Source organism: Chlamydomonas reinhardtii, chromosome 16 (assembly GCF_000002595.2).
Source record: "Chlamydomonas reinhardtii strain CC-503 cw92 mt+ chromosome 16, whole genome shotgun sequence".
NCBI classification, from domain to species: Eukaryota; Viridiplantae; Chlorophyta; class Chlorophyceae; order Chlamydomonadales; family Chlamydomonadaceae; genus Chlamydomonas; species Chlamydomonas reinhardtii.
In genome coordinates, this window is record NC_057019.1 from 5093827 (window position 1) to 5118074 (window position 24248).

The 24248-nt window shown below is 63.1% G+C and overlaps 3 protein-coding genes across 3 annotated transcripts; 2 read left to right on the forward strand and 1 right to left on the reverse strand.

Annotated features, from left to right (window-relative positions):
- Positions 1-43: 43 nt before the first annotated feature.
- On the reverse strand, positions 44-4109 carry CHLRE_16g684000v5 (uncharacterized protein). Its single transcript, XM_043071504.1, has 7 exons — positions 3734-4109; positions 3363-3533; positions 3127-3211; positions 2912-2999; positions 2518-2604; positions 2259-2392; positions 44-1959 (listed from the first exon to the last, which is right to left on the reverse strand). The coding sequence occupies exons 1-7, from the start codon at positions 3942-3944 to the stop codon at positions 315-317; spliced, it is 2421 nt and encodes an 806-aa protein (XP_042915961.1). The 5' UTR covers positions 3945-4109; the 3' UTR covers positions 44-314.
- A 102-nt stretch (positions 4110-4211) lies between these two features.
- On the forward strand, positions 4212-8568 carry CHLRE_16g683950v5 (uncharacterized protein). The gene is made up of 9 exons (XM_043071501.1): positions 4212-4779; positions 4938-5099; positions 5295-5453; positions 5665-5856; positions 6108-6356; positions 6775-6927; positions 7170-7308; positions 7432-7514; positions 7677-8568. The coding sequence occupies exons 1-9, from the start codon at positions 4345-4347 to the stop codon at positions 8166-8168; spliced, it is 2064 nt and encodes a 687-aa protein (XP_042915962.1). The 5' UTR covers positions 4212-4344; the 3' UTR covers positions 8169-8568.
- A 321-nt stretch (positions 8569-8889) lies between these two features.
- On the forward strand, positions 8890-24201 carry CHLRE_16g683953v5 (uncharacterized protein). Its single transcript, XM_043071502.1, has 4 exons — positions 8890-9804; positions 10546-10615; positions 10835-10934; positions 14150-24201. The coding sequence occupies exons 1-4, from the start codon at positions 9670-9672 to the stop codon at positions 21456-21458; spliced, it is 7614 nt and encodes a 2537-aa protein (XP_042915963.1). The 5' UTR covers positions 8890-9669; the 3' UTR covers positions 21459-24201.
- The last annotated feature ends 47 nt before the right edge of the window (positions 24202-24248 follow it).

The window sequence follows — 24248 nt, forward strand, 5'->3', positions numbered from 1 at the left end:
GTACATGCTATGCATAGAGCGTAGGCCGTGCAATGGGCTACCCTTCAACCTTGAACAAGTTCAAGTCGTTGTTGGACGTGTCTAAAACTGCAACACCTCCGAAGTGAGGGGAGCGTTCGCTGCCAGCGAGAAGCCTATCCATGTGGGTGCTGCGTGCAGCGTTATGCTACATTTATTATATTATCTGAACCCCGAACAGTCCACAACCTGGTCAGCTAACCCTAACCCATGCCGAGAGAACTGCGCGTGGGGCCCTTGTCCTGGCCCTCACCATCGCTGCTCACTGCCTCATACATACGCGTTCGTGTACCTGCTCACTCCGCTTGCGCCCGCGCACCACCCGCGCCCGCTCCTGCACAACCTGCCGCCGCCGCCGCCGCCAGCTGCGCCTCGGCCTGCCCGCGCGCCTCCCGCACCACCGACACCACCAGCCACAGCAGCCCTGGGTCATTCCGCCGCAGCCTCAGCACCGCCTCCCCTCCCGCAGCCCCTCCTACCCCTGCCCCTCCTGCCCCTCCTCCTCCCACACTAGCTCCCTCCACCTCCTCCACGAATCCTGCCACACGCAGCAGCGCCGTGCCGCCCGGCAGCCGCCCCACCCGCTTCTGGAACGCGCCGTTGCCCAGCCGCACCCGCCGGTACTTGTCCTCCCCCGGAAAATGGGCCGCGTTGCCCAACATGGTCTCCAATGTGTCAAGCGCAGCGACGACGTCACTTGGCGTCGCCGCCGGCGCCGCCGCCAGCTGTGTTACTGCGGCCCAGGCCTGCCGCAGCTTCTGTTGCACGACGTCCTCTGACGAGCTAGAGGCGGCGCCGTCGGCAGAGCCGCCGTCGCCAGCGGCGGCGGCGGCTGCAGGGGCCAGCTCTGGCGGCGGAGTGAGCGCCAGCCGCACGAGAGCAGGCGGCGGCTGCGGCAGTGCCGCAGGTGCGTGCGCCACGGCCGGCGGTGCGGCCGCTGCGGCAGCGGGACCACCCAACGTTGCATCCGTTGCGGCTGCTACCGCTGGCGCTGGTGCCGGTGCAGTCGCTGCCGGGGGCGCAGCAAGCGCTGCGGCGTGGGCGCCAGAGACATCCACGTCCATGAGATCCGCAAGGCTTCCATCGACGCCATCATCGCGGCTTGCGTGTGCGCCACGAGCGCTGTCGCCGCCAGCGGCTGGCACGCCGCCTGCAGCATCCGCAGCAGGCGGCACCGCCGCCACCGCCTCCTCCTGCACCATATCCACAGCGCCGCCGCCAGCCACGCCGCCAACGTCTCCCTTCACAACCTCGCCCTCTCCCTCAGCCTCGGCCTCGCCCGCGCCTCCGCCTCCGCCGCCTTCCAGTCGTCGCATGGCCGCCTCCGCCGCCGCCGTGTCCGCATCAAAGTGCTCAAACCGCCGCACGTCCTCGTCAGCCCCATCAGCTGAGCCCGTGACCGAGCCAGAGTCCGAGCCGGAGCCCTCGCCCTGCTGCATCGCTTCCGCCTCCTGCATCAGTGTGTCGCCACCGTTGGTGCCGCTGATGCCAGTGGTGTTTGCGAGCTGGGGTGTGCCCGGCGCCGCGTCAGCAGCCAGGCCAAGAGGCGCAGGCAAGGCACTGCCGCTGGCGACGGCCGCGGCCGCGGCCGCAGCGACCTCCTGCCGTGCCCGCTGCTGCTGCTCCTGGCTGCGCTGCAGCGCCGCCGCGGCCGCCACAAGCCGCGGCGGCAGAACCCGCGCTGCTCCCGTCCCTGCCAAACCTCTTCCTGCTGCCGCTGCTCCTGCTACCGCTCCTCCTGCCGCCCCTTTCCCTGCCGCCCCTCCCGCCGCCGCCAGCTGTCGCAGCGTGCGGCCGGACATGCGCGCCGTGGCCGCCATGACGCCATCCTCATCCGCCAGCCACACGGCGTCCAGCTCGGAGGCCCGGGTGTCGCCGTCCGCGCCGCCGTGGCCGCCCGCCGCCGCCGCGGCGTCCAGCACGGCGTGGCCGCTCGAGTACCTAGTGGCCGCCGGCGGGTAGTGCAAGCGAGTATGAGTGTATCAGATGTGGTTTGCACACATTGTGGGCGTTTCCCCCGTTGACGAGGATGGGAGGTCTGCGCAACGCAGCTCAAGACGCTCACGACACAGCCCCATGACGCCGTTCACAGGGCCGCCCCACACTGCACTAACTACCGCCAGCCTCCAAACGCACGCACGCACCCGAGCACGCAACTACGCGCCCACACACGTCGACACGCACCCACGCACGCAGGTACGCACGCACACACGCACGCACACACGCAGGCCCGCACGCACCTGGCGTTTATGGCCGCGCACTCGCGACCCAGGCGCGAGTTGAGCTCCTTGAAGTCGGCGCCATGCTCGCTGAACTCGTTGTGGGCCAGCTCGTGGATGAGCGTCTCGCGGATGCGCTCGTACTTTCGGAAGCCCTGCACAGCAGACATGGCGGTGTTGTGGTGCAGATACCAGGGTGAAGCATTGTTTGTGGCGTCATGGCAACAATAAGCGTGTGCCCAGCCGTCACACCCACACCCACATCCACACCCACACACACCTTGAGGTCATCGGTGCGCAGTCGTAGGTCAATGCTCTGGCCGGCGTTGGTGTTGAGGCCCAGAACACACACCGGCGAGATGCCCACCTGCTTTTACCCACCACCACGTGTTTAGGCACAGGGGACACACGCGGTTAGGCACTGACTAAGGCTAGCGGCAGCCCGGCGCATGCAAAGCCCTTGCTGCCCCCATCACGTGCGTGCCCGCTCCCTTTTGCCCTAAAGTCTAAAAGTTGTGGGCTCATCTAAACCCCTATCCTCAGCCGGCCTGCATGCCGGCATGCACCGCCCTGCTCGCCGTGTGCAGCGGACGCGCCTCCTGCTCCGCTCCTCCTGCCAGCCACCTCCATGACCCACTTGCACCCGCAGCAGCCTGCCCCAGCCGCCCACGCACCTTGCCCTCCGGCGGCATCTCCCGCAGCAGCCCGACTTTGTAGCGGTGTGCCGCCATGATGCCCAGAATGCCGGGGTCGTTAGCCAGCCTGGGGGCAGGCAGGTAAGCAAAAAGGGACGGTAACCAGCAGCAGGAAACAACCGGACCAGGCAATCGTGCAGCTTGACATTAAGACACCGGCATCCAGGGGTGCTGCCGCCCGCCCGCCCACCTACCTGTACAGCAGCTTGAGTGCTTCTGAGGGCGGCGGTTGCAGCCCTGGAACCTGCCAGGCCTCGTAGCGGCCGAACGTGTACTCGGCTGTGGGCGCGGCGGCAGCGGGAGCACCACCAGCGGTTAGGTGAGCATGTGATACAGCGTCATTTCCTGCCTAACGGTGTACGCCACCACCATGCGCGCATACACCACACACCTCCCTGCCCGGCCTGCCCTGCCCTGCCCTGCTGCTCACCCCGCGGCGGCTGCGCCTGCGCTGCGGTGGCGGTGCGGCGGCGGCGTGCGGCGCGTTTCAGCTCCTCGTCGAAGCCGCGGGTGAGCGTCGCGTCGCGTGGCGCCCGCCGCACCTGGTCCACGTCCTCAGCTCGGGAGGCAATCAGCAGCGGCCTACAGCCAGGTACCAGGCCTGTGGGGGTTGGCGGAGGGGAGTGCGAGAGCGGTTGGGGACGGGACATGAGAGTGGGGGTTGGGGAGGGGTTGGGGAGGGTGCAGAGGCGGGCGCGTGGGTGGTGAGGTTCGTAGGTCAGGCAAACAGAGACGCCCCGCCTGCCACGAGGGAGGCGGCGGCCCTGTGAACCCCGTTCCTCTCGGATCACCCTTACTCACCGGCCTCAGACGCCTTGGTGCCAGGCGCCTGCGCGGGAGCGATGTAGCCCTTCCGCCCAGACACCAGCAGCTTCACTGTTTCGAGCGCGGCCCCGCACTGGGCGCAGATGGCTCGACCAAGCTCCTCGAGGGTGGGGTCAGCATGCGCGATGGTTACAGTGTGCGCACCGCCACGCCAATGCAGGTGCACAGTGAACTCGTCTGCTGACATCCTTTCAGCGCAGCTTATGGCAAGGGCAGGTGCTGCGCGCGTCGTCTGGCGCAAAGTATTGCGGGGAATCGTGTCAAAACTCCGGGTGTTGCGCGTTTTGTGGGATTGCGAGTCGTGTGTGCACAAGACAAATATGCGTGAAGATGATGTATACAGGGGTATACTAGGCTACATGCGGGCCAACGTTGTCACATGCGGGGAATGAGGTGAGCGGGCATTTCAACTTGACTGGTCCGAAGCTTCCACACGCATTTATGTCTGTATTGCGCTAACATAGCTATAGCTATCATTGCAACCTCTCGCGCCTACCGCTTCTTTCCTTGCTTGTATTGGAGAAGAATAAACGATCGATTCACCTTTTCTCCAACTGTGACGAGCTGTTTCTGCAAAGCACCCAACGATGCTGGACTATGTACTGGCATTTGAGCGTGGTGGCGCCATTTTGTGGGCTCTGCAGTTCACTTCGCTGCGCCACAACCCTCTGGAAGCCATTAACGCGCTAATCAGGGGCTGCCTACTGGAGGAGCGTCTAGGTGACAACACCTTCACGTTCAACCCCAAGTCGGGAGCCCCGCAAACGCTGAAATGGACTTTCCACAACGGCCTGGGGCTTGTCTTCGTCGCGGTGTACCAGAAGACGCTATCCCTGCTGTATGTGGACGAGCTGCTGTCAAACGTGAAGGAGGAGTTTGTGAACGTGTACAAACCCGGGCAGCGCGGCTACAGGCAGTTCGATGAGACGTTCAACCGGCTGCTCAGGGATGCGGAGTCCCGCGCGGACGCTGCCAAGAAGCAGCCGGTGATGCGCAGCGGGCCTCCGGCGAACGCCAAGCAGGTGTGCTGATGTCAGATCAAAGGATGGACACGCGCTCAAACAGGGGGCTCGTTTGCTGCCTCTGCTGCCTCTCAATTGGGCAAGTGGTCTGGTGTGGTGCTTTTACCGGCCGTAACCTTTGGCGTTATGGTGCCTTTTGCGTGGACTGCCCAACACAGGGCACTGGCAGCCAGGCGGTGGGGGCCCAGGCCAAAAAGGGCACACAGGCAGGCAAGGACGCCAGCGGCGACGACGACGCCGGTGCTGCCCGCAAGGGCGCTGCCAACGGGACAGTTGGCAATACGAGCGACGGCTCCGCGGGCGGCGAGGACGGCGATGAGGTGTGTGTGTGGGGGAGGGGGGGGGCATGTTACGGCGTGCCGCGAGGAGTGGGGTAGCGCAGTCACAAGGCGCACTACGGTAACCTTTTGTCATGCTCCTCCTGATCTGATTGCCGTGTTTGGGAATGAAACATCAGGTCTCGATGTGTACTTTCCGGTCGCGTAAACGCGTGTTTGTTCTTCTTGGCGCCACAGGACAACGTGCGGGCCTTCGACGTGAGCAAGCTGCCCAAGGGCATGGCGGGGCGCGGCACGCGTGGCGTGCGTGGCCGGCCGGTGCCTGGCGCGGGCAGCGCTAAGGTGTCGGACACCGGCAAGAAGAAGGAGGAGGCGCCGGCGGCTAAGGTCAAGAAGGTGAGGCGCAGCTGGCTTGTTTCATCGCCAGCCTGCAACAATGGCGGGCTAGAGGTGGCCTGCGGTTGCGAAGGTGCGGGAAGGTCTTTTGGAAGCTAGCCATGGACAGGGTTGCACACATGTGCAGGCCCCCACAGCGCTTTCTGCACCCGCCAGCGCGTTGTCACGCATGTCGCCTTACCTACACCCTGCTGTACGCACTGTCTACCAGGCGCGCAACTGGAACACGATGCTGTCAGGCGGCAAGGGCGACACGCCCACGCGCATTGACTACACGGAGGACGGCGACGGCCCTGGTACCTCGGACATGGATCTGATCTCGGGCGCCTCGGCCTCGGCCACAGAGGACGAGGGCCGCGGCGTGGGCGTGTCGCGCATGGACGTGGAGGAGGACGAGTACGACGTGAGTTGTGGGTTGTGGGTCATTGTGCCACGTGGGCGACGGGCTGGGCTGTGCGAGAGGATATCCTTGAACGTGGTGTTGCGCATGGAGGATGATGTATAAGGAAGGGAGACATGGAATGGAAAAGGTAGCACGGTGGCGAAAGTCGGAGAGGGCCGGCTTTGCGGCCCAATGGAAGCGGGCATAGCGCCGTCACCATGTACGCACTCCAGTCACCACCACCACCACACCGTCACCCGACGCCACTACAGGACTCGGAGTTTGAGGATGACGAGGACCTGAACAACGGTGCCGGGGGCCGGGGCGGCAGCGGCGCGGGCGCCTCCGGCTCAGCGGCGGCTGCCCCCAAGAAGCAGGGCCTGCTGGCGAGCTTCGTGAGCTCGCTGGCCATGAACGTGGTGGGCAAGGCGGCGCTGAGCCGGGCGGACGTGGAGCCGGCGCTGGCGGAGATGAAGCGCAAGCTCATGGAGCGCAACGTGGCGGAAGAGATCGCGGCGCAGGTGTGTGCGGGGTGTGGGGCGGCGGGGAGGGAGAGTCAGTCGCTGTTGCAGGTGGTGGGGGTGTTGGTATGGGGATTGGTAGGATGGTGCGAGAGGGGTGCTGGGTGGGGTGGTCAGTGGGCACGGGATGGGATGGATGGATGGGGACATGGGTGGAAGCTGTACGAGTCTGGGTGTTGAAGCGAGGGGAATGTACTGCCGACATGCGAGGGGCGCGGCCGTCTCATAGGCGGAAAGCGGCTCAGGGGACGGAACAGCGTGTCCGTTGCACCGCAGCGGGCGCTGCATCCAAAGCCACGAACGTTTGTGGTCAGAGGCCCCGACCCAGACTCCATTGAGTCGCACACGGTGTGCCCTCGAGTCTCATCACCGTGAGCACATTCGCATCATCCGCGACCCCTTGTATCCGCTGCTGCAGGTGTGCGACAGCGTGGGCCGCAACCTGGAGGGCCAGCGCCTGGCGGGCTTCACGGGCGTGGCGGCGTTTGTGCGCAACGCCTTCGAGGAGGCGCTCAGCGGCATCCTCAACAAGCGCTCCGTGGACGTGCTGCTAGACATTAAGAAGAGCCAGGTGCGCGGCGGTGGTGGGGCATAGGGTGTGTCTGCGGTATTGTTGGCGGGCGGCGGCGGTCGACATTTGAGCAGCGAAGTCACTGCGCGGGGCAATGGTGGTCCTAGTACGTGAGTGAGTCGCCGACAGGCCGCCTGTGGTTGTTGGACGGGAGCTGAGACTTGAAACTTATGACGCCATGCGACCTTAAGACGCTGCTGGTTTGAGGCTCTGACCAGTGTGTCTTGCTCTCCTGTCTCCAGGCGCGCGGCAAGCCGTACGTGATCGTGTTCTGCGGCGTCAACGGCGTGGGCAAGTCCACCAACCTGGCTAAGATCGCGTACTGGCTGGGCAGTCACAACATCAAGGTCATGATCGCGGCCTGTGACACCTTCCGCGCGGGTGAGAGCTGCTGCTAGCTGCTTTGCAAGAAGTACCAGGGGTGAAATATGTTCTTCTGGCTGCCGTAGCGCTGGGAGCGATCGCGGCTTTACGATTCGGTGCCCCCGCCGTCGTCTGCCGTAGGTGCGGTGGAGCAGCTGAAGACGCACTGCGCGCGCCTGCGGGTGCCGCTGTACGAGCGCGGCTACGAGAAGGATCCGGCCAAGGTGAGGAGGACAGCGCGTGGTGGGGCCTGCAGGTTGCAGGTTACTGCGGCGCACTCGGTTGCGGGCGTGCATCTTGCCGGCTGTATCCTTAAGACAGCGATGCAATGAGCAAGGCCAGCATCTTGACATGGTATCCGTTGTGGCCTTGTCTTTGCCCGTCAGGTGGCGTACGAGGCTGTGCGGCAGGCGGAGAAGGACGGCGTCCACGTGGTACTGGTGGACACGGCGGGCCGCATGCAGGACAACCAGCCGCTCATGCGCGCGCTGTCCACCCTCATCTCCCTCAACAACCCCAACCTGGTGCTGTTTGTGGGCGAGGCGCTGGTCGGCAACGACGCTGTGGATCAGCTCACCAAGTTCAACAAGTCGCTGTCGGACCTGGCGCCCACCACAGCCGGCGCCGGTGGGCCGGGTGAGGGCACAGGCGCGGTGGGGCGCGGCCAGGCGGACGGGTCGGCGTTGACTCGGCGGCACGGCGGCGTCATTGATGGCATCGTGCTCACCAAGTTTGACACGATTGACGAGAAGGTGGGCGCGGCGCTGAGCATGGTGTACACCAGCGGCGCACCGGTCATGTTCGTGGGCTGCGGCCAGACGTACGTGGACCTCAAGAAGCTCAACGTCAAGTCCGTGGTGAAGAGCCTGCTGAAGTAGGACTAGTGACTGCGTGGGTGCAATTTTTGAACTTGTGGGTGCTGTGGCGGGTTGTTGAAGGGTGGAGGTTCAGGGGAGGACGTGCCAGCCGACCCGATTGGCACACCAGGAACCGCATGCATGAAAGGAGGCCTTGTGCAAGGGCTGGGGCAACGTGGAACCAAGCGTACGGTAGATTCATTCTTCGCCGTTTGATCTGCCACTGATAGAGTGACAGTAGGTGGAGGTGTGGCTGGCGGAAGTGAAGGCAACGCTCTGCACCGCATGGGAAAGAGATCCCGACAAGCAGGGATTCCTTATGTTGGCGGTGTGAGTGGGAATGTTCGCACGGAGTGTAAGGCGATCCGTGCTGAGGCCTGCACAAGAGATTGTTGTTTGTCGTTTGTAATGTCAGCGTCTGCATTCTCCGCACACGAATGACCCATCAGTTGTCTGTGCTCACAACTGCTAGGAGTGTGCTGGTCTCTCCGCGATTGCGTGCACGTGGCACCATCCGTTGCTAGCGGTTGATACCCATCGGGTCTGAATGAGCCACCCCCGGCGCACCACATTAAGCTAACGGCCACGCCCGGCCTAGCATTGAAGTTGCTTGGAACACTCGCAACTCACCATGCACTGCCGGAAATCAGACCGCAGGCAGGTGTTCAGCCAACGTTGTGCGGCGCACACATATCACCGTCATTCGCTACTCCGCAACCTGGGCTTAAGATTGCTACCAACGGATCTGTTGTCCGCTTCTGTCTCCTGAGGTTTGCTATCAGGCCGCTCATGCTGTTAGGCGTCAGCACAGCACTTTCCGTCCCTACCTAGCCTCTGACAAAACGCACTGGCGGGCGGCGATGGCAGTCGACATATTCTTTACTTATGATTCTAGTACTGTTGATCCGCACCCTCCGGTTGCGGATGTCAGCTAGGCCTCAGTAGATTTTGCGACACTTTACTGCAATCTGAGGCGAAGTGCCTAACGGGCGCCTGTGTTGCCTGAACCCGGAGGGCGCGGACAGGCGAAACGCGCAGTTTCTTCTTGCCTGTGTCGCGCACCTAAGCCACCCCAGCCTGAAGTAATCCTTTCGACCCTGCATTAATTCGTTCAGGAGCGCACCTGCCTGCCTCCTCACAGGCGTACTTCTTCGCCTAACGGCCTCCCATTGACACAGTCCTGACACACATTTGTCGTCTATATTTAATTAGCTACAGTGACATAGTATGCGTTTTCTGGACTTAATACAACGACATTCTGGCTACGGTCCAACCGGCGCGCTTGCTTCTCTGCGCAATTCTTTACGGGAGGGCGCATACAAGAAGTAACTTCGACTTGTAATTCAAATCTCTACAAACTGACGCAGCGATGGCATTGAAAACAGCGCCCTGAGACGTTTTTCCTCCTAGATACCCTTCAAGGAATCTCGCTATCTTTGCGCTGAATGATGTCTCTTCGATGATATAACAACCGTATGCACGATTATAGCCAGCTCGGCCATTCGACGGTCGAAAAGGGTGCATGTCAGAGACAGAACCCCAGCATCATCCTGACGAAGGCGCAATTAGCCATCATTCGTATCCGGTAATCACAACCAAGGAGCCTGAGGATGTTGGCGTGGGAGGACGGCGCGCGCCGGCTCCGCTTCGGTGCAAGGTAGGAAGCGGCGCGGTCCGGCGGCGGGCTACCTGGCCACCTGGCCCCACACAGGACGAGGAGTGGCGTATGGGTTGCCGTAGACGGCCTCGCTTGGGAGAATGCTTCAATGCGCGCCATAGGATCGGGGACTTGGAAGGGGGGCAGTGTCTGCGTGGGACCGGGTTCTGGCGCGCAAATGTGCGTGCTGCCAAGCGTGCTGCTAGTGCTGGCAGTGCTGCAGCCGGCACGCGGTGCACTGCTGCTCGGCACTGCAGCGAGCGGGCCGAGCCGTCATCCTATGCCAGTGGAGCTGCTGAGTGCTCCACCATATGCATGTGTTGTTGGCGCATACATGGCAAAGGGCCGGGACGCTGTGTCCTTGCACGGGCATGTGCGTGCGGTTGTGCCGACAGGGGTTGTAGCGTATGAGCGCGTCGTGCTTGAAAGGCGGAACCAGTGTCATGCTTCGCTCGCAGAGGGCCGCGTGCCAGCCATAGCATGTCATGAGCGCACGTCTAGTCTCTAGTCTGCTTGAGGGTCAGTGCCCCATACACACGGCGGGACAGCAGGCCCTGCATAATCATGCATGCATCCAGGCATGAGGATGACACGCACGCCCTTCAGCTGTCGGCGGGTGGCTGCCGCACTTTTGCTGGCGTTTGCAGGCCACACCGCACGATGCGCACGCACGTATCGACACCAGTGCGGTTTCTTGTGACCCGTGTTGGGCTTGCACACCCGCTATGTATATATATGCAGGTGGAGGGATGCCCATCGGACCTTGAGACCGCGCCCAAGACACACCAGCGATTCCGGCTGTGCAACACCCGTAAGAGTGGTTGGACCTAGCCAGTGCACAGACGTGCTTGCGCGGGGCATAGCAAGCATATCACCTTTCGCTTGGCACGTGTTGTGGGGAGTTCATAGCCGCGCTCGTCTCTGCTGCCTGCCGGCCGTTGCCGTATGTGCGCGCCTTCCAGCACTCATCTCATGTTGGATGGATTGTATATCTCAAGCTCTGTTGCGCTATGCTGTAACATACACGCAGACATCAAGGCGCCTGTCATTGCCGTGGATGGCGTGCTAAGTCGTTTCTGCCAGCAATGCTCCCGCTTCCACCCGCTAGCGGAGTTCGAGCGCTCAAACAAGTAAGCATACGGAACATGTTTCCGCGCAATCCGATGTCCGTGCAATCCCATGTCCGTGCAATCTTACTCCAACATAGAACACCAAGTAGGGGTGCATGCAGCAGAGGAAATGCCACAACATAGTATATCAAGTAGGTAGAGGTACGTGGTGTCTGCAGCAGAGAAAGTGCCCCGCCCCGAGCGTGCACATTGTTGGGGCACACGGTAATGCACTGCTGAGTACGGCACTGCTACATACACACCCGTTATGACCGGTGGCATGCCCACGTCGCTTGATATAGCACACATGACCAATCAATTGCTCCATACATCTGTAACACACTCTTACCGGATGTGGAGCGTTAGCGCAAAGTCCCTCACACGCATGCTTTGCGTGCCGCACACGCATGTATACGCGCATGCATATGCGACACATATACACGACACACGGATATATTATATATGCACGCCTCCAGCCAGCGTGCGCAGTTCCGTGCGCAGACGCCCAACATGAGTATATGTATATCCGCATGAACATATACATTCATCGGGGGATGAATCATCATATGAGCAGACTAATTGAATGCCACATTTGCAAGGGCGTGCCGTTGCGGAGCTGGCCGCTGCAACTAGCTGAGCCAGCACGACACGGTGTATGCCGGTACCACGCACGCATGCGAGCATTTCTGCTGCTGACGACGTACAAAAGTGGGTTTTGGGCGTGCGTGCGCGGATGTGTGCATGCACGCTTGTGTAAAAAATATAATATTTACACATGCGTGCATAAAGAGGACACACGCACGCAGGGCAGCGTTTGTATGTCGTGTATGTGCGTGTGTATGTGTGGCGCGCGTGAGTGTGTGTGCATATATGTGTGTGTGTGTGTGTGTGTGTGTGTGTGTGTGTGTGTGTGTGTGTGTGTGTGTGTGTGTGTGTGATTGTAACTACGATTTCAATGATTGCCTTCTCGAGTGTTGTGATCAAGTAGTTCTCGGGCGGGACAACCTGCGGCAGCAAGGCTGGCACACTGTGTGTGCGTGTGTATGTGTAAACAACGAAACGAAAGCCTATCCAGATGTGTGCATGTGTGTGTGCGTGTGAGTATGTGTATAAGTGCGTGTTTGTGGCGTGTGCGTGCGTGCGCGCGTGTATATTATTAAATGTCCGTGTGTGTGTTGTGTGTGTGTGTGTGTGTGTGTGTGTGCGCGTGTGTTCGCAACGAAACAAAACGCATCAAAACGAAGCCCGCCCAGATGGCGCCGGAGTTACTTACGAGTACCGAGCGTTGTGGTGTCGCGTCGGCCCCGGTAGTCATACTTACCTGCGAAAAGCCTGTAAGCCCACGGGCGATCGACGAACGATCTGCTGACCCCGCCATGTGCATTGTATGCGCCGCGTCCTGGCCGCGCTACAACGTGCACCCAGCACGCCTAATTCCCTGTGTGCGGGTATGTGCGCGCGTGTGCGTGTGCGTGTGCGTATGCGTTTGTGCGCGCGCGTGTGTGTATGTGCGTGTGTGTATGCGTGTGCGTGTGCGTGTGCGTGTGACTGTGTGTGCGTGTGTGCGCGTGTAAACATGTGTCTGCGTGTGTGCGCGTGTGTGTGCGTGTCCGTGTCCGTGTCCGTGTGTGTGTGTGTGTGTGTGTGTGTGTGTGTGTGTGTGTGTGTGTGTGTGCGTGTGCGTGTGCGTGTGTGTGTTAAAAAAAACGAGCGAAGCCCGCCCAAGCGGCGCCGGAGTTGCTTACGGATCCCCCGCATCGTGTTGCCGCGTCGACCCCGGTAGTCATACTTCCCGCGAAAAGCCTGCTGTAACCGGGCGATCGACGAACGATCTGACCCCGAGTGGCATCCATATGCATGGTATGCGCCGTGCCCTGGACGCGCTACAACGTTTAATTACCCAGCACGCCTACATATTCCCGCCCGCTGGTCATAGTCGAGCTCACCTACGGGCGACAGAGGAAGCGAGGGCTCGTGTGTGTGTGTGTGTGTGTGTGTGTGTGTGTGTGTGTGTGTGTGTGTGTGTGTGTGTGTGTGTGTGTGTGTGTGTGTGTGTGTGTGTGTGTGTGTGTGTGTGTGTGTGTGTGTTGTGTGTGTGTTGTGTGTGTGTGTGTGTGTGTGTGTGTGTGTGTGTGTGTGTGTGTGTGTGTGTGTGTGTGTGTGTGTGTGTGCAAGGGGTGCGTGTGTGTATATATGTGTGTGTACGTGCCATTATTGAGGTATACGTAAATGAGCGTCCCTGCTGCGTGCTGTATATATGCCGTGCCGTACATACATAAACGTCGGCCCGCATTTTATTTGTACAAGAGCTTGTGTGGCAATGTGCGCCGGCCCATGCGTGTGCGTAACACCAAGGAACAATCCAGCCATAGCTCCTTCAATCGATGATCAAGCAGTCATGCAAGACTTTCCATGCATGCACACGCACGCACGCGTTCGCGCCGATACGTACGTGCGACATCATATTTGATTGGCTTGCTTGGTCGGCTCCCACGCGTGAACATGTTGTGACTTCATTTATTTGTTTATTGACACCAGCTATCCACTGGTGCGCGCGCGCGTGCCACCCGGCTGCTGGAGTGTGCAGTACGCACCGGATGTCCTACGCGCTAACTGGCCAGGTTACATGTAACCAAAAGTTACCTTGCTCCGCCCTGCCTGCCAGTGCGCATCGAGGTGTTGCGCAACGGCTCAGTCCAGAGCTGTCATCTTACTTGTTCTGGGGGTAGTGTCTGGCTCAGATGTGAGGGGCCGGCTCGCTCACACACTCGAACCTGCTGGAATAAAGATGTCAGGAAACATTCACAACGGCCAAAATGGTTGAGAATGGTTGAGGTGATAGCCCTGGCTCTAACCCTACATTGCTCATCATCATCACTAGCTGATATTCCACAGCTGTAGTTGCTGCAGTAGTGCCGGGGGCCATTACAACAGCAGCAGCAGCAGAATAGGCTAGCTGCTGCCCATCCTTTCAGACATCGATGTTCTTATGCACAATGCATGGTAACATATGTAGTATATCGTATCGTTTCATACCCACACATACAGTTGTCGGTAGATCATTGCAGTCGCAACCTAACCTAATGGATGCGTCATGCATGCATCTCGCTCTTCGCCGCACACCGCCGCCGCCGCTTGCACACGCGCGCGTACGTCGTGCTCCAACATGTATGCGCTGATAAACGCGGCTCGCTCACGGAAGGCCGCTGCTGTGCGCTTGATTTGCTGCCGTGCAGAACATGTCGCATGATGTTGGAGAAGAACCGCGCAAGGCAGCGCAGCAATGCAGCTAGCCAGCGCCAACAGCAACAGCCGCAGCCGCTGGCCGCAGCAGGCTCCGGCGGGCAGCTGCCAGCAGGTGCTGCGGCCTTCCCCGCTGGCCTCGGGCTGTTGCCTGCTGGCGCCGCGGCTGCAGGTGCGCCGGCAGGGGCTTTGCTGGCCCCAGCGGCGGCGGCAGGCACGGTTGGCGGCGGCCCGTCCGCCGCAGCCACGCTCCGCGTCGCCGGCGCTACCACGACCCACCCGTACATGCTGCTCCTGCAACAACAGTACTTGTTGAACAGGGCCAACGCCCTGACAGCCGCCGCATCCGCGGGCGCGGCGGCTATAGGCGTGGGTGGCGGTGGTGGTGGCTTGCCTGGCCAGCAGCTAGCCCCATTGGGTCTACCCATCACCCAGCAGCAGGCGGTGGCACTGCCAGCAGCGGGTGCAGGTTCTCGCGCCGCGTCGCTGTCGGGCCTTGGCGCCTTATTGACACTGCAGCAGCAGCAGGCTCAGCAGCAGCTCGCAATCGCCGCCGCTCTGGCGGCAGCAGGCCCGCTGTCACACGCGGCGGCGGCCACATCAGCAGCAGTGGCCGCGCGCGCTGCTAATGCGGCCGCCGGCGGCCCAGCCGGCGGTGCTACCGCCGCCGACACGCCAGCAGTGGTTGGTGAAGCAGCGACCGACCCAGCGGCCGCTGGAGGCGCAGCCGCAGCCGCTGTGAGGGACAGCAGCGCCGTTGGCTCCACTCGGGGCACGATGGGGGCCGATGCGGGTGCGGCGGCGGGAGACACCGGCAACAGGGCCGCATCAGATTACTCAGATCGCCAGGACGCAGACGAACATGACCAGCAGACAGTGGCGGTCGGTCGCGGCGGCGGCGGCGCCAGCAGAGCTGGAAGCAGGCGGCAGCCGGCGGCGGCGTCTGTAGCCGCTGGTGAGGATGCAAGCAATGCCGCTGGTGCAACAGGCACTGCTGAAGGTGCTGCAAGCGCTGCTGCGCGCGGTGCCGTCGCCGGCGGCGGCGGTCTCCCTGCGGAAGCAACGGCGGCTCCGCTTGACGCCGCTTCACAGAGCCAGTTGGCTGCCGCGATGCAACAGCTGCAGCAGCAGCACATGCAGCTGCTGTCCCTCAGCCGCATGCTATCGAGCTGGGAAGGGCGGCCGCTGCCGCCCGCGTTGGCGGCAGCTGCAGCCAACGCGGCTGCGGGGTTGCCGCTGCAAGGGACTATCGCTGGCCTAGGTTCGTTACCAGCAGCAGCGGCGGCAACGCGTCGCGTCAGCGATGCGACGGGAGCAGTTAGCGGCGCCGGACTCGCCGCACACGAGCTGGCGGCGTTCACACGCATCTCGGCAGAGACGCCGGGAGGCAGCGGCGGCGGTTTGGGGGCGGCGGGTGGCGCCGCGGCGGGCCGCCTGCCGCCGGCGGCCCTGCATCAGCTCGATGGACGTGCAGCCGCCGCTGCGCTGCAGCATCCACCGGAGCTCCAGCAGCACACATCTTTGACAGCTGCTGCAGCACAAGCGGCAGCGCGGCAGCAGCAGGGTCATCAGCAGCTACTGCCAAGTCGTCAGCAGAGCCAGTCGCTGCTACAGCCGCTACAGGAGCTCGACGAGATGGTGATGCGACAAGACTCGGGCGGTGTGTCGCCGGCTGACGCTGGCGGTGGAGCCGCCGCCACAGCAGCGGTGGCTATGGATGTGGACGAGCCTCCAAATGGCGGTGGCGGCCGACACAGCAGCCGCCAGCAGTCGCCTGCTGTGGCCGCAGCCGCGGCCGCTGCCGCTGCGGCAGCAGCGGCACTGCAAGTGCAGCAGCAGCGGCAGCAGGCACAGCACCAGCAAGCGCAGCAGCAGCCGCGCCGGCGCCCCAAGTCTGACCCTGACACGGTCATGCTGAGCGGCAGCGACAGCAGTGAAGAGGCAGAGGCCCTACGTGCGTCACAGCAGCATGAGCAGCAGCAGACGCAGCAGCTGCAGCAGCAGGCATTGGCAGGAGAGACGCGGGTCAAGATCGAGCCTGCTGACAGCGGCGCCCAGACACAGCCCATGACGGAGCAGGTCACAGAAGGCGAATCATCATCGGCAGTTGCCGGAATGCCTACAAGCAGTGCCCCTCTAAGGGTTCGCAGCGCGCCGGCCATCGGCTCGCTTGGAGGTAGCGCGGCAGGCGCGGCGGCCGGGAGAAGCGACACTCCTGCAGCGGCGCCTTCGTCACGGCTGCTCGCAGCCGTAGCACCAGTGCACGGTGGCGTCGTTAACAATGCTACTGCTGGTACTGCTGCGGGCGACTCCCTGCAGCGGCGCCCTCGCGGCGTGTCGGATCAGGCCGGTGGCTATGTTCAGAAGGTGGCTGCTGCTGCGGACGCAGGAGCAGGGGCACCATCTGCTGTTGCGGCCGGGGGGCGCCTTCCTTCTGCGGCTAGCGGTGCCAACCTCGTGGCGGGTAGCTCGCCGGGCGGCTGGTCCGGTGCCGGCTCCGCGCCGCGCGGCAGCAGTGCGGACGGTGGAAGCAGTGTGGGGTCAGCGGAGCGGCTGCAGCTGCTGGAACGGGGTACGAGCGGCAGCGGCGCCAGTGGCACTGCTGGCGGCACCGGTGGCGGTGGCGGCGGCATGTTTGGAACCGTGCCATGGCTGGTGCCGCCAGGCAGCAGCGGCGGCGGCGGCTCCGCGGTGGCAGCCGCCGCTGCAGCTGCAGCACTTGGGGGAATCAGTGGCGGTGCAGACACGGCGGGTGCCCGGCGGGGTGTCCGGCCCCTGCTGCCTGGCCGCTCATTCGCCGCTGCTGACGCCCTTCCCGCCGGCGGCAGCCCCACCGGCGTCTTGCCTGCACCCGCGGATGCGGTGGGTGCCGCGGCAGCGGCAGCAGCCGGAGCGGCAGGTCCCACTGCTGGTATGTACGCGTCTGCTGAGTGCATGCTGTTGCCGCCCGCCGCCGGCGCGGCGGGACCGCTTGCGGGGCCGGCAAACGTGCCGCCGACGCTAGGGCGCAGGTCGGAGCCGGCGATGGAGACGGCAGCGGGCAGCTCCAAGCGCCGCCGGGGCCAGAGCGGCACCTTGGATGCTGAAGCGGCAGTCATCGACACATCCATGATGACGGCTGCCGGCGTCGATGAGTTTGATGAAGCTGCAGATGAGCCCTATCCGGGAGCGTTGCTGGCCCTAAGGATGGGGCCGCAACTGGCGCGGAACCAGCATCCGCGTCGGGCGATGAGCGCAATGGAGCCGGCAGCGGGCGCCTGGTCGGTGCCGGTCCTAGCGCCCGTGGGGGCTGGCAGCAGCGGCGGCGGAGCGGCGGCAGGAAGTGCGCCGGTGTTCGATCGCCGGAGCTTGGATGTGGTGAGCAGTTCGCCAAGCGTTGCAGCCGCCGCCGCAGCTGCTGCCGGCGCCCGGAAGACGAGCGCCGCCAACAGTCCGCGCCGGGGCTCAAGCGCGCGGTCGCGCCAGCAGCGCCAAATCATGTGGCCTCCTCAGCTGCTACAGCCCCTGCCGGCTCTGCAACAGCTGTATGCAACCGGCGGCGGCGCTGCGGGCGGCGCAGTTGCATCCCCCACTGGCTCATCGGAGCTTCTGGCAGCCGAGCTCGCTGGTTCCGGCGGCGGCCTCGCGTCGGCTCGACTGGCGATGGTGGGCGCGGCTGTGGACCTCGGCGGAATGACGGCTTTGCCGCGTGCTGCAGGTGGATCGGGGCATGGCGCCGTCCTGGGTGCCTCGGCGTCGGCATACCCGCCGTTCGGCTTGGCGCCGCCGCCACAGCAGCAGCAACACCACCAGCAGCAGCAGCAGCAGCAGCAGCACCACGAGCAGCAGCAACAGCAGCAACAGCAACATCTGCTGCAGTCTGCCGGTGCGTCTGCTGCTGCTGCTGCTGCGGGTAATGATGGCCATCGCGCCCTCAATCCGTCCGCGCTAGCATCAGCACGCGCCGCCGCTGCTGCAGCCACCGCTGCTGCTACAGCTGTCAAGGCGCTGACACGGCGGCGCAGCAGCGAGGAGCACCGCGCGGCCGCGCTGGCGGCGCAGCAGCTGCCAATACCCATGGAGTTGTTTGAGCCGGTGGACGTGGATGTGGATGAAGCTCTGAGCATGCTGGCAGAGGGCGCAGGCGGCAGTGATGAGGACCCCGGTGTCTCAAACAAGCCTGCTGGGTCCGCCGGCGTCGGTGGCGCTGGTGGAGCGGGTGGTGCGGCGGGCGCCGGCGGCAGCAGCCACAGTGCCGTGCAGCAGATGGACGCCTCGTATGCGCAGCAGGCGGCAGCTGGCGCGGCGGCGGACGCGGCGACAGTGGATGCGGCAGCGGCGGTGGCAGCAAGGCACGACAGCAGCAGCGCCCGCCGAGTGGGCAGCAGAGCGGGCACTCATGGGCAGCCACAGCAAGGCGGCTCAGGGGGCGGAGGGGATGCGCTGGCTGCGCTGGCGGCTGAGTGGGGACGGGACGTGGCGATGGATGAGGAGGGGGCAGAGAGGCATGCAATGCAGCCGGCCGGACTTGCGGGGTCGCTTGGCGAAGGCTGGCCAGGTGCCGCGGCCGCTTCGCAGCAGCTGCAGCAGCCCCAGCAGCAACATCAGCAGCAGCAACAACAGCAGCCTGTGTCGTCCGCGTCGGTGCTGTTTCAGCAGCTCTCCCTGTTGCAACAGCAGCAACAGCAGCAACAAGACGTCATTCGCGCACAGCTTTCGAGGCTGGCGCCCTCATCCCAGCAGCTGCAGCAAGCCTTTGCCGCCAGCCCGGCTGCTTCTGCTGGCCAACAGCAACCCGCGCCGCTTCCGGTGCCCTACCAGCAAACGCAACCGCGGCCATGGGGCACAGTGGCATGGACGGCAGGAGCGGCGTCCGGAAGTGCTGGCCTGTTTGCGCGGCGCTCTGATGAGTCTAGCCTGGCATCTCGAAGCCAATCGCAGCACCAGCACCAGCAGTCCTCTGACTCAACACCCGGAGACACGGCTGCGGCGGCTGGCGGCGTTCGAGGCGGCGGCAGCGGTCCGCTTGTTCTGCTCCCGTCTGCGACGGCGGCTGCGCAGGCCACACAGCAATCCTTGCACCAGCAGCACCAGCCGCAGCCGCATCAGCGGCAGCGGCAGATGACGGCAGGCGGCATGACCCTGCCTGCTGCGGTTGACTCTGCACAGCACTCACCGGCCCAGCTGCAGCAGCTGCTAACGCAGGCTCGGCAGCTACCCAGCCTGCAATCGCTGCACGCTCAGGTGCAGCGCCAGCAGCAGTTGCAGTCGCTGGCTGCTGCGACCGCCCTGGGAGCGTTGACGGAGGCGCAGCTGCAGCGTGTGACCGCAGGCGGCGGGGGCGGTGGCGAGTATGAGGCAGCAAGTAGCAGGGCCGCCACGCCCCTTGGGCCCGGTGCTACTGGATCTACTAGTCCTGGTACTGGTGCTGGTGCTGGTGTTGGTGCGGATGCTGGTGCACCCACTTCCGGGCGTCATCAACAACAGCCGCCGCTGGCCCTGCCACTACCACAACTCCAGGCGCAGCCGCCACAGATGCACATGCTACAGCCACAGGACCTGCAAGAGGTGCTGGGGCCGGCCGATGAGAATCAGGGCCGTATGAGCAGCATGAGCGCGGACTGGTTGGATAATCTGTTGCGGCAGCAGCAAGAGGCAAGCCGGCAGCTGATGGTGCTCCAGCAGCAGCTGCAGGAGCAGCAGCGCCAGTTGCAACAGCATCAGCAACTTCTACAGCGCTCAACCGTAGCGCAACTTCAGCGGCAGCAGCAGCAAGGCCCCTCAGCGGCACAACAGCAGGCTGCTGCGGTCATCACGGCAGCCGGGGCCGCCACCGGCACAATCACAGCGGCGATGGCGCAGCCCGACCATGGAGCCGGCGGCGCCGGCGCCGGCGGCGCCTCCTTCCTCTCCATGCCTGCAACCGAGGCTGCTGCTGCCGCTGATGCGTCCGCCAATTCGTCTGCGCGCAACGGTGCCGAAGGCGGTGCTTACGAAGTGTCACTGCAGCAGATGCAGCAGCTGCGCGGCTCATCTTCTGGTGTCGTGGACACATCGACGACGGAGCAGCAGCAGCTGTCGGCGCAAGCGCACGCACAGGCGCAGCAGGCGGCCCTTCAGGCGCAGCAGCCGCCAGGCCAATGGGGCCTGCCAGCGGCGGGCGGATGGATAGGTGTGAACTTTGGGCCTGTGGGTGCCGCCGGCGCCGTGCCACCCCGCCCGGCGACGCCGACGTCTGCGGATGCTGTCACGGCCGCCGCGGCCGCGGCGGTTGCGGCTGCAACTGCGGCGGTGGCAGAGGCGTCTGGAGCGATTGCTGTTGAGGGCCGTGGCCAGCAGCAGCTGCTGCTGCAGCACCAGAGGTCGCGGGGCCCAGCCTCGGCAGCTGCGGCAGCGACCAGATCGCCGGCGGATCCCGACCAGCAGCAACAGCAGCAGCGTCAGCTTGCAATCCCTGGACTTGCGACATCCATGCTCCCGCAAGCGGGCGGCCCCGGCGGCTTGCTACCGCTCTATGCCGCCGGTATGGCGTCGACCCCCGTGGATGTCGAGCAAGGCCGTCGCCGTCGTGCGCGTGATGCCGCCGCAAGAGGCCGTGTTAGTGCGGCCTCCTCTGAGACGTCCAGCCTCGGCAGCAGCCTGGCTCCAGCGGTCGGACCCGGCGGCGGCGCTCCTGTCTTTGGCAGGACCTCGGCAGGCGCTGCGGGCAGCAGCGGGCGGGCTGCCGAGAGTGGCCTGGCCTCCAGCCTGCAGCAACAGCAGCAGTACGAGGGCACGGACGCCGCGACGTGGGCGCTGCAGACGCAGCTGCTGCTGCAGCACGACCAGCAGCAGGAACACCAGCAGCAATTCCACGTGCAGATGCAGATGCTGCGAGGAACGCCACCGGGGCCGTACGGTGCCGGTGCCGACGTTGGCGGTCACAGCGGCATGTCGCCCCAGCACCAAGACGCGAGGCAGGGATCTCGGCAGCTGCTGCACCAGCAGCAGCAGCCGCGCTCACAGCTTCAGCTGGAGGGTGTGTTGGCTACCAGTCCCGCAGCCGGGCTCGTCCTTGTGAGCAACAGCGGCCTGACAGGTGCTGCCGCAGCCGCCGCTACGGCGGAGGCGGAGGCGCAGGCGGCGTTGCACGCACGAGACGGTGGTTACACCGCCGCGGCGGGCACAACTACTGGCGAGCTGGCGGGTGCGGCAGAGGCTGCGCAGGTGGCTGCGCTCGTCGCGGCCACGGGCGCCGACGCAATGGCGGCGCAGGTAGTTGTGGATGAGGGCAGCGGCTCACAGCCACGAGCGGCGCAACAACCGGGCGAAGAAACAATGTGACCGCAATGAATGCGGTAGCATTTGTCATACGCAGATGAGTTGTGCGATACATCTCATTGTCACAATTTGCGTGGGCTAGCTAGGCGGACCGGACCTGGCTGACACCGGGTTGAGGCGGACAAGGCTGCTGGAGGAGGAAGTATGCCAATAGACAGAGTGCTCAGCGCAAGAAGAATTCACCGCTCGTACACTACAGAGCGGAATGCGCGGACATACGTCTACACAAATAATGCGCCCACGTTTAGGCGCCATTTTACAAGAACTGGCGAAGGGTCTCAGCAGTGCTGAATACCGAAGGGTCTGCAGTAAGACGCGCGCAAGATAGACTGCCCCAGTCCTCCGGCTAGCATTGGCGAACTGGGAACACTCGCACTCACTGCACGGGTGAGGGCGGTATCATGCTGCAAATAAAGAATCGGCAGCCAGCGCGCGTGAGCATTGCTGGGCTAGCTCGGCAAGCAGCTGCGCATGCATGCACTGTGTTGACGGCGGCGATGCAGCAGGTCAATGCAGCGCCGTCGGAAAAGCGGCACCTTATGATGGGTTGGCAAGTTTGGGGCGCGCTATTCACAGCTTGGTGGGTGTGCGTCTGCTGTGAGTTGGCAGTATAGGAACAGCGGAAGCTTCGTGGCACCAGTAGTAGCTGGACGTTTAGTACAGTGTGATCTTGGGGGTGTGCCGAACCCTCCTGGTAAAATCAATTCACTGGGGCACGGAATGGCCAGAAGGTGGCAATGCTTGCATATCTGGGGACAAGAGGACCTGAACAGAAACATGACGTGCTTCCGCTTAGGTTGCTGCGACTTCAAGTAGCGGTGGATATGCCAAGGCGCCGCGAACGGGAGGCCTCGCGTGCATACCAAGCGTGTTGTAGCGTGCCTGGATCTGTAGAGGATGACTTGCACGGCGTATACGGGCATACGGTATGACTACGAGATCGGCCTCAAACCATTACAACACTCTATGCGTCATGGGCGTAGCTAGGGGTGTCACGCGTATCCATCGCCCCCCGCGCCGGCTGGCAAGAGTACCTCCCATGGGGCACTGTAGTTGTGACTGGATAGCGGCTGCACAGAGAAGGATACCCGATGTATTAGTTTGCGCCCGGATGCCAAGCGTTGGAATGTGTGTGTGAGGGGGCTGCTGTGTCCACAAGTGTACTGCACGCGCGGGGGTAATCCATTTGTCCGATGTTTGCGTTCTGGACGTGACGGCCAGCGGCATGCACGGCAGCTCTGACGCACGCAACCTCATGATAGACACCATCCACACAGAATGCGGAGCCCTACTTGGGTGACACATTGTGACTTCATCCTCATTCTACAAGTCTATAATGCTAGCGGACCTGTGCGCGTCTGAAGTGATACTGAAGTTTGTAGCGCCCTGGGCGCCCGTTTTCACTAGCGCCTTGGCAAGCGGGGCCATTGCGCAACCCAACTGCACAGCGGGCGTCAGGGTTTGCTGTGGGTGCATGTCCTAGTTGACGAAACGGCAGGGTTTCGACTATTGCTGAGATGAGGCGTGGCGGGATGCTGTACTGATTGACTGCAGGGTAGCATTAATTCTGTGTCAGCCTGAATGCGTTGGTACACGGCTGTGTGCATGTATGCCCCCTTTGCTTGACTCCAAGCCTGGGGCAAGTAGGGTTGCATATGTTCGACTGGGGCACTGCAGCACCTCAATTCTTGTGCTAGTTCAGGTCATGTGACCGGGTTTTGCGTATGAGTGTGTCCGTGTGTGTGTGCGTGCGCCGCACGTATTGTGCATCGCCCTCGCCAAGAAAGCAGTGCCATGTGCACATCGACAAGACAACACCAGCAGCCATGACGATGAACAGTCACTCAAGGTGTGCATCAAGCTGCGGGCTCGGGTGGTCCTCCACAATGTGCTGGCAAACGACAGGAAGCGCGGGACAGTGCCTTAGGGTGTCACTGAAGGGTGCGTGCTCGGCGTGTTTACCTCGTAGCAACGCCCGGATTGAGAGTGAGTGCTAGAAATAGCGCGACGTGGAAATGGCAGACGTTGCTGTGTAGGCGCATACGCTTACTTGCATGCTCGAGCTCAACTACTGCACGTGTGGACGGTGCATACTATTGCGTGCAGATGCACATGTTGGTTGCGGTCGCTACCAGCAGGTGCAGGCCGATTGTCTTGGATTTATCCGTAGCTGTACGGTAGCACGTAGCACCCCACCCTAGCAGGGAGAGCCTGTGGACCCCGGTTAGCCCTGCTTGAGACCAGGAGAAGATGAAAGGCCGCGGGTGCTGTAGAGCGGGATAGCGACTGAATAACCGGAGATGCACAGAGACGCAGACTTAAGTGACATCGGCGGTCCAATTACAACAAGGGCGTGAGCCAGTAGATGTGTACTGTGTCCTGTGTGCGTCCGGATTTAAACGAGTGTCCAATGGTTCAGGCCCATTGTCTGCTGTGCAGTATTGAGCGATGATCTTATCACCCTTTTGTCGCCAGGGGCCAGACCAGCGCAGACAAGGGTGCGTGGGCGGCGGCCAGAAGTAGCACCGGACCTTAGTCTGCGTTAACTGCTGCAAGGAGGACTGCTGGGCTTTTGCCGCTTTCGCTAGGCAAGCAGACGGCGGCGCCCACCACTGCGTGTGCACTAGCATTATTAGCCAACCGTTTTGGGTTGATGATTGCTGGATGCAGGGCTGGAATGATGAGCAGCACAAGCAAGCCCCCCAAAGGCTTCGTACGTCAGCGTGAAGGTTACATGCACACGGCGAGCGGTGGCAGGACGGTGAGCAAGGGAGAAGCGACCTTGGGAGATTG

Coding starts and splice junctions, on each gene's coding strand:
- CHLRE_16g683950v5 (XM_043071501.1), top strand. CDS start 4,345: ATGCTGGACTATGTACTGGCATTTGAGCGTGGTGGCGCCATTTTGTGG. Junction 5,857..6,107: donor TGGAGGAGGACGAGTACGAC/GTGAGTTGTGGG, acceptor ACGCCACTACAG/GACTCGGAGTTTGAGGATGA. Junction 7,515..7,676: donor ACGAGAAGGATCCGGCCAAG/GTGAGGAGGACA, acceptor TTTGCCCGTCAG/GTGGCGTACGAGGCTGTGCG.
- CHLRE_16g683953v5 (XM_043071502.1), top strand. CDS start 9,670: ATGTCAGAGACAGAACCCCAGCATCATCCTGACGAAGGCGCAATTAGC. Junction 9,805..10,545: donor CGGCTCCGCTTCGGTGCAAG/GTAGGAAGCGGC, acceptor ATATATATGCAG/GTGGAGGGATGCCCATCGGA. Junction 10,935..14,149: donor GAGTTCGAGCGCTCAAACAA/GTAAGCATACGG, acceptor GCTGCCGTGCAG/AACATGTCGCATGATGTTGG.
- CHLRE_16g684000v5 (XM_043071504.1), bottom strand. CDS start 3,944: ATGTCAGCAGACGAGTTCACTGTGCACCTGCATTGGCGTGGCGGTGCG. Junction 3,534..3,733: donor CACCAAGGCGTCTGAGGCCG/GTGAGTAAGGGT, acceptor CAACCCCCACAG/GCCTGGTACCTGGCTGTAGG. Junction 3,000..3,126: donor GCACTCAAGCTGCTGTACAG/GTAGGTGGGCGG, acceptor GCCTGCCCCCAG/GCTGGCTAACGACCCCGGCA.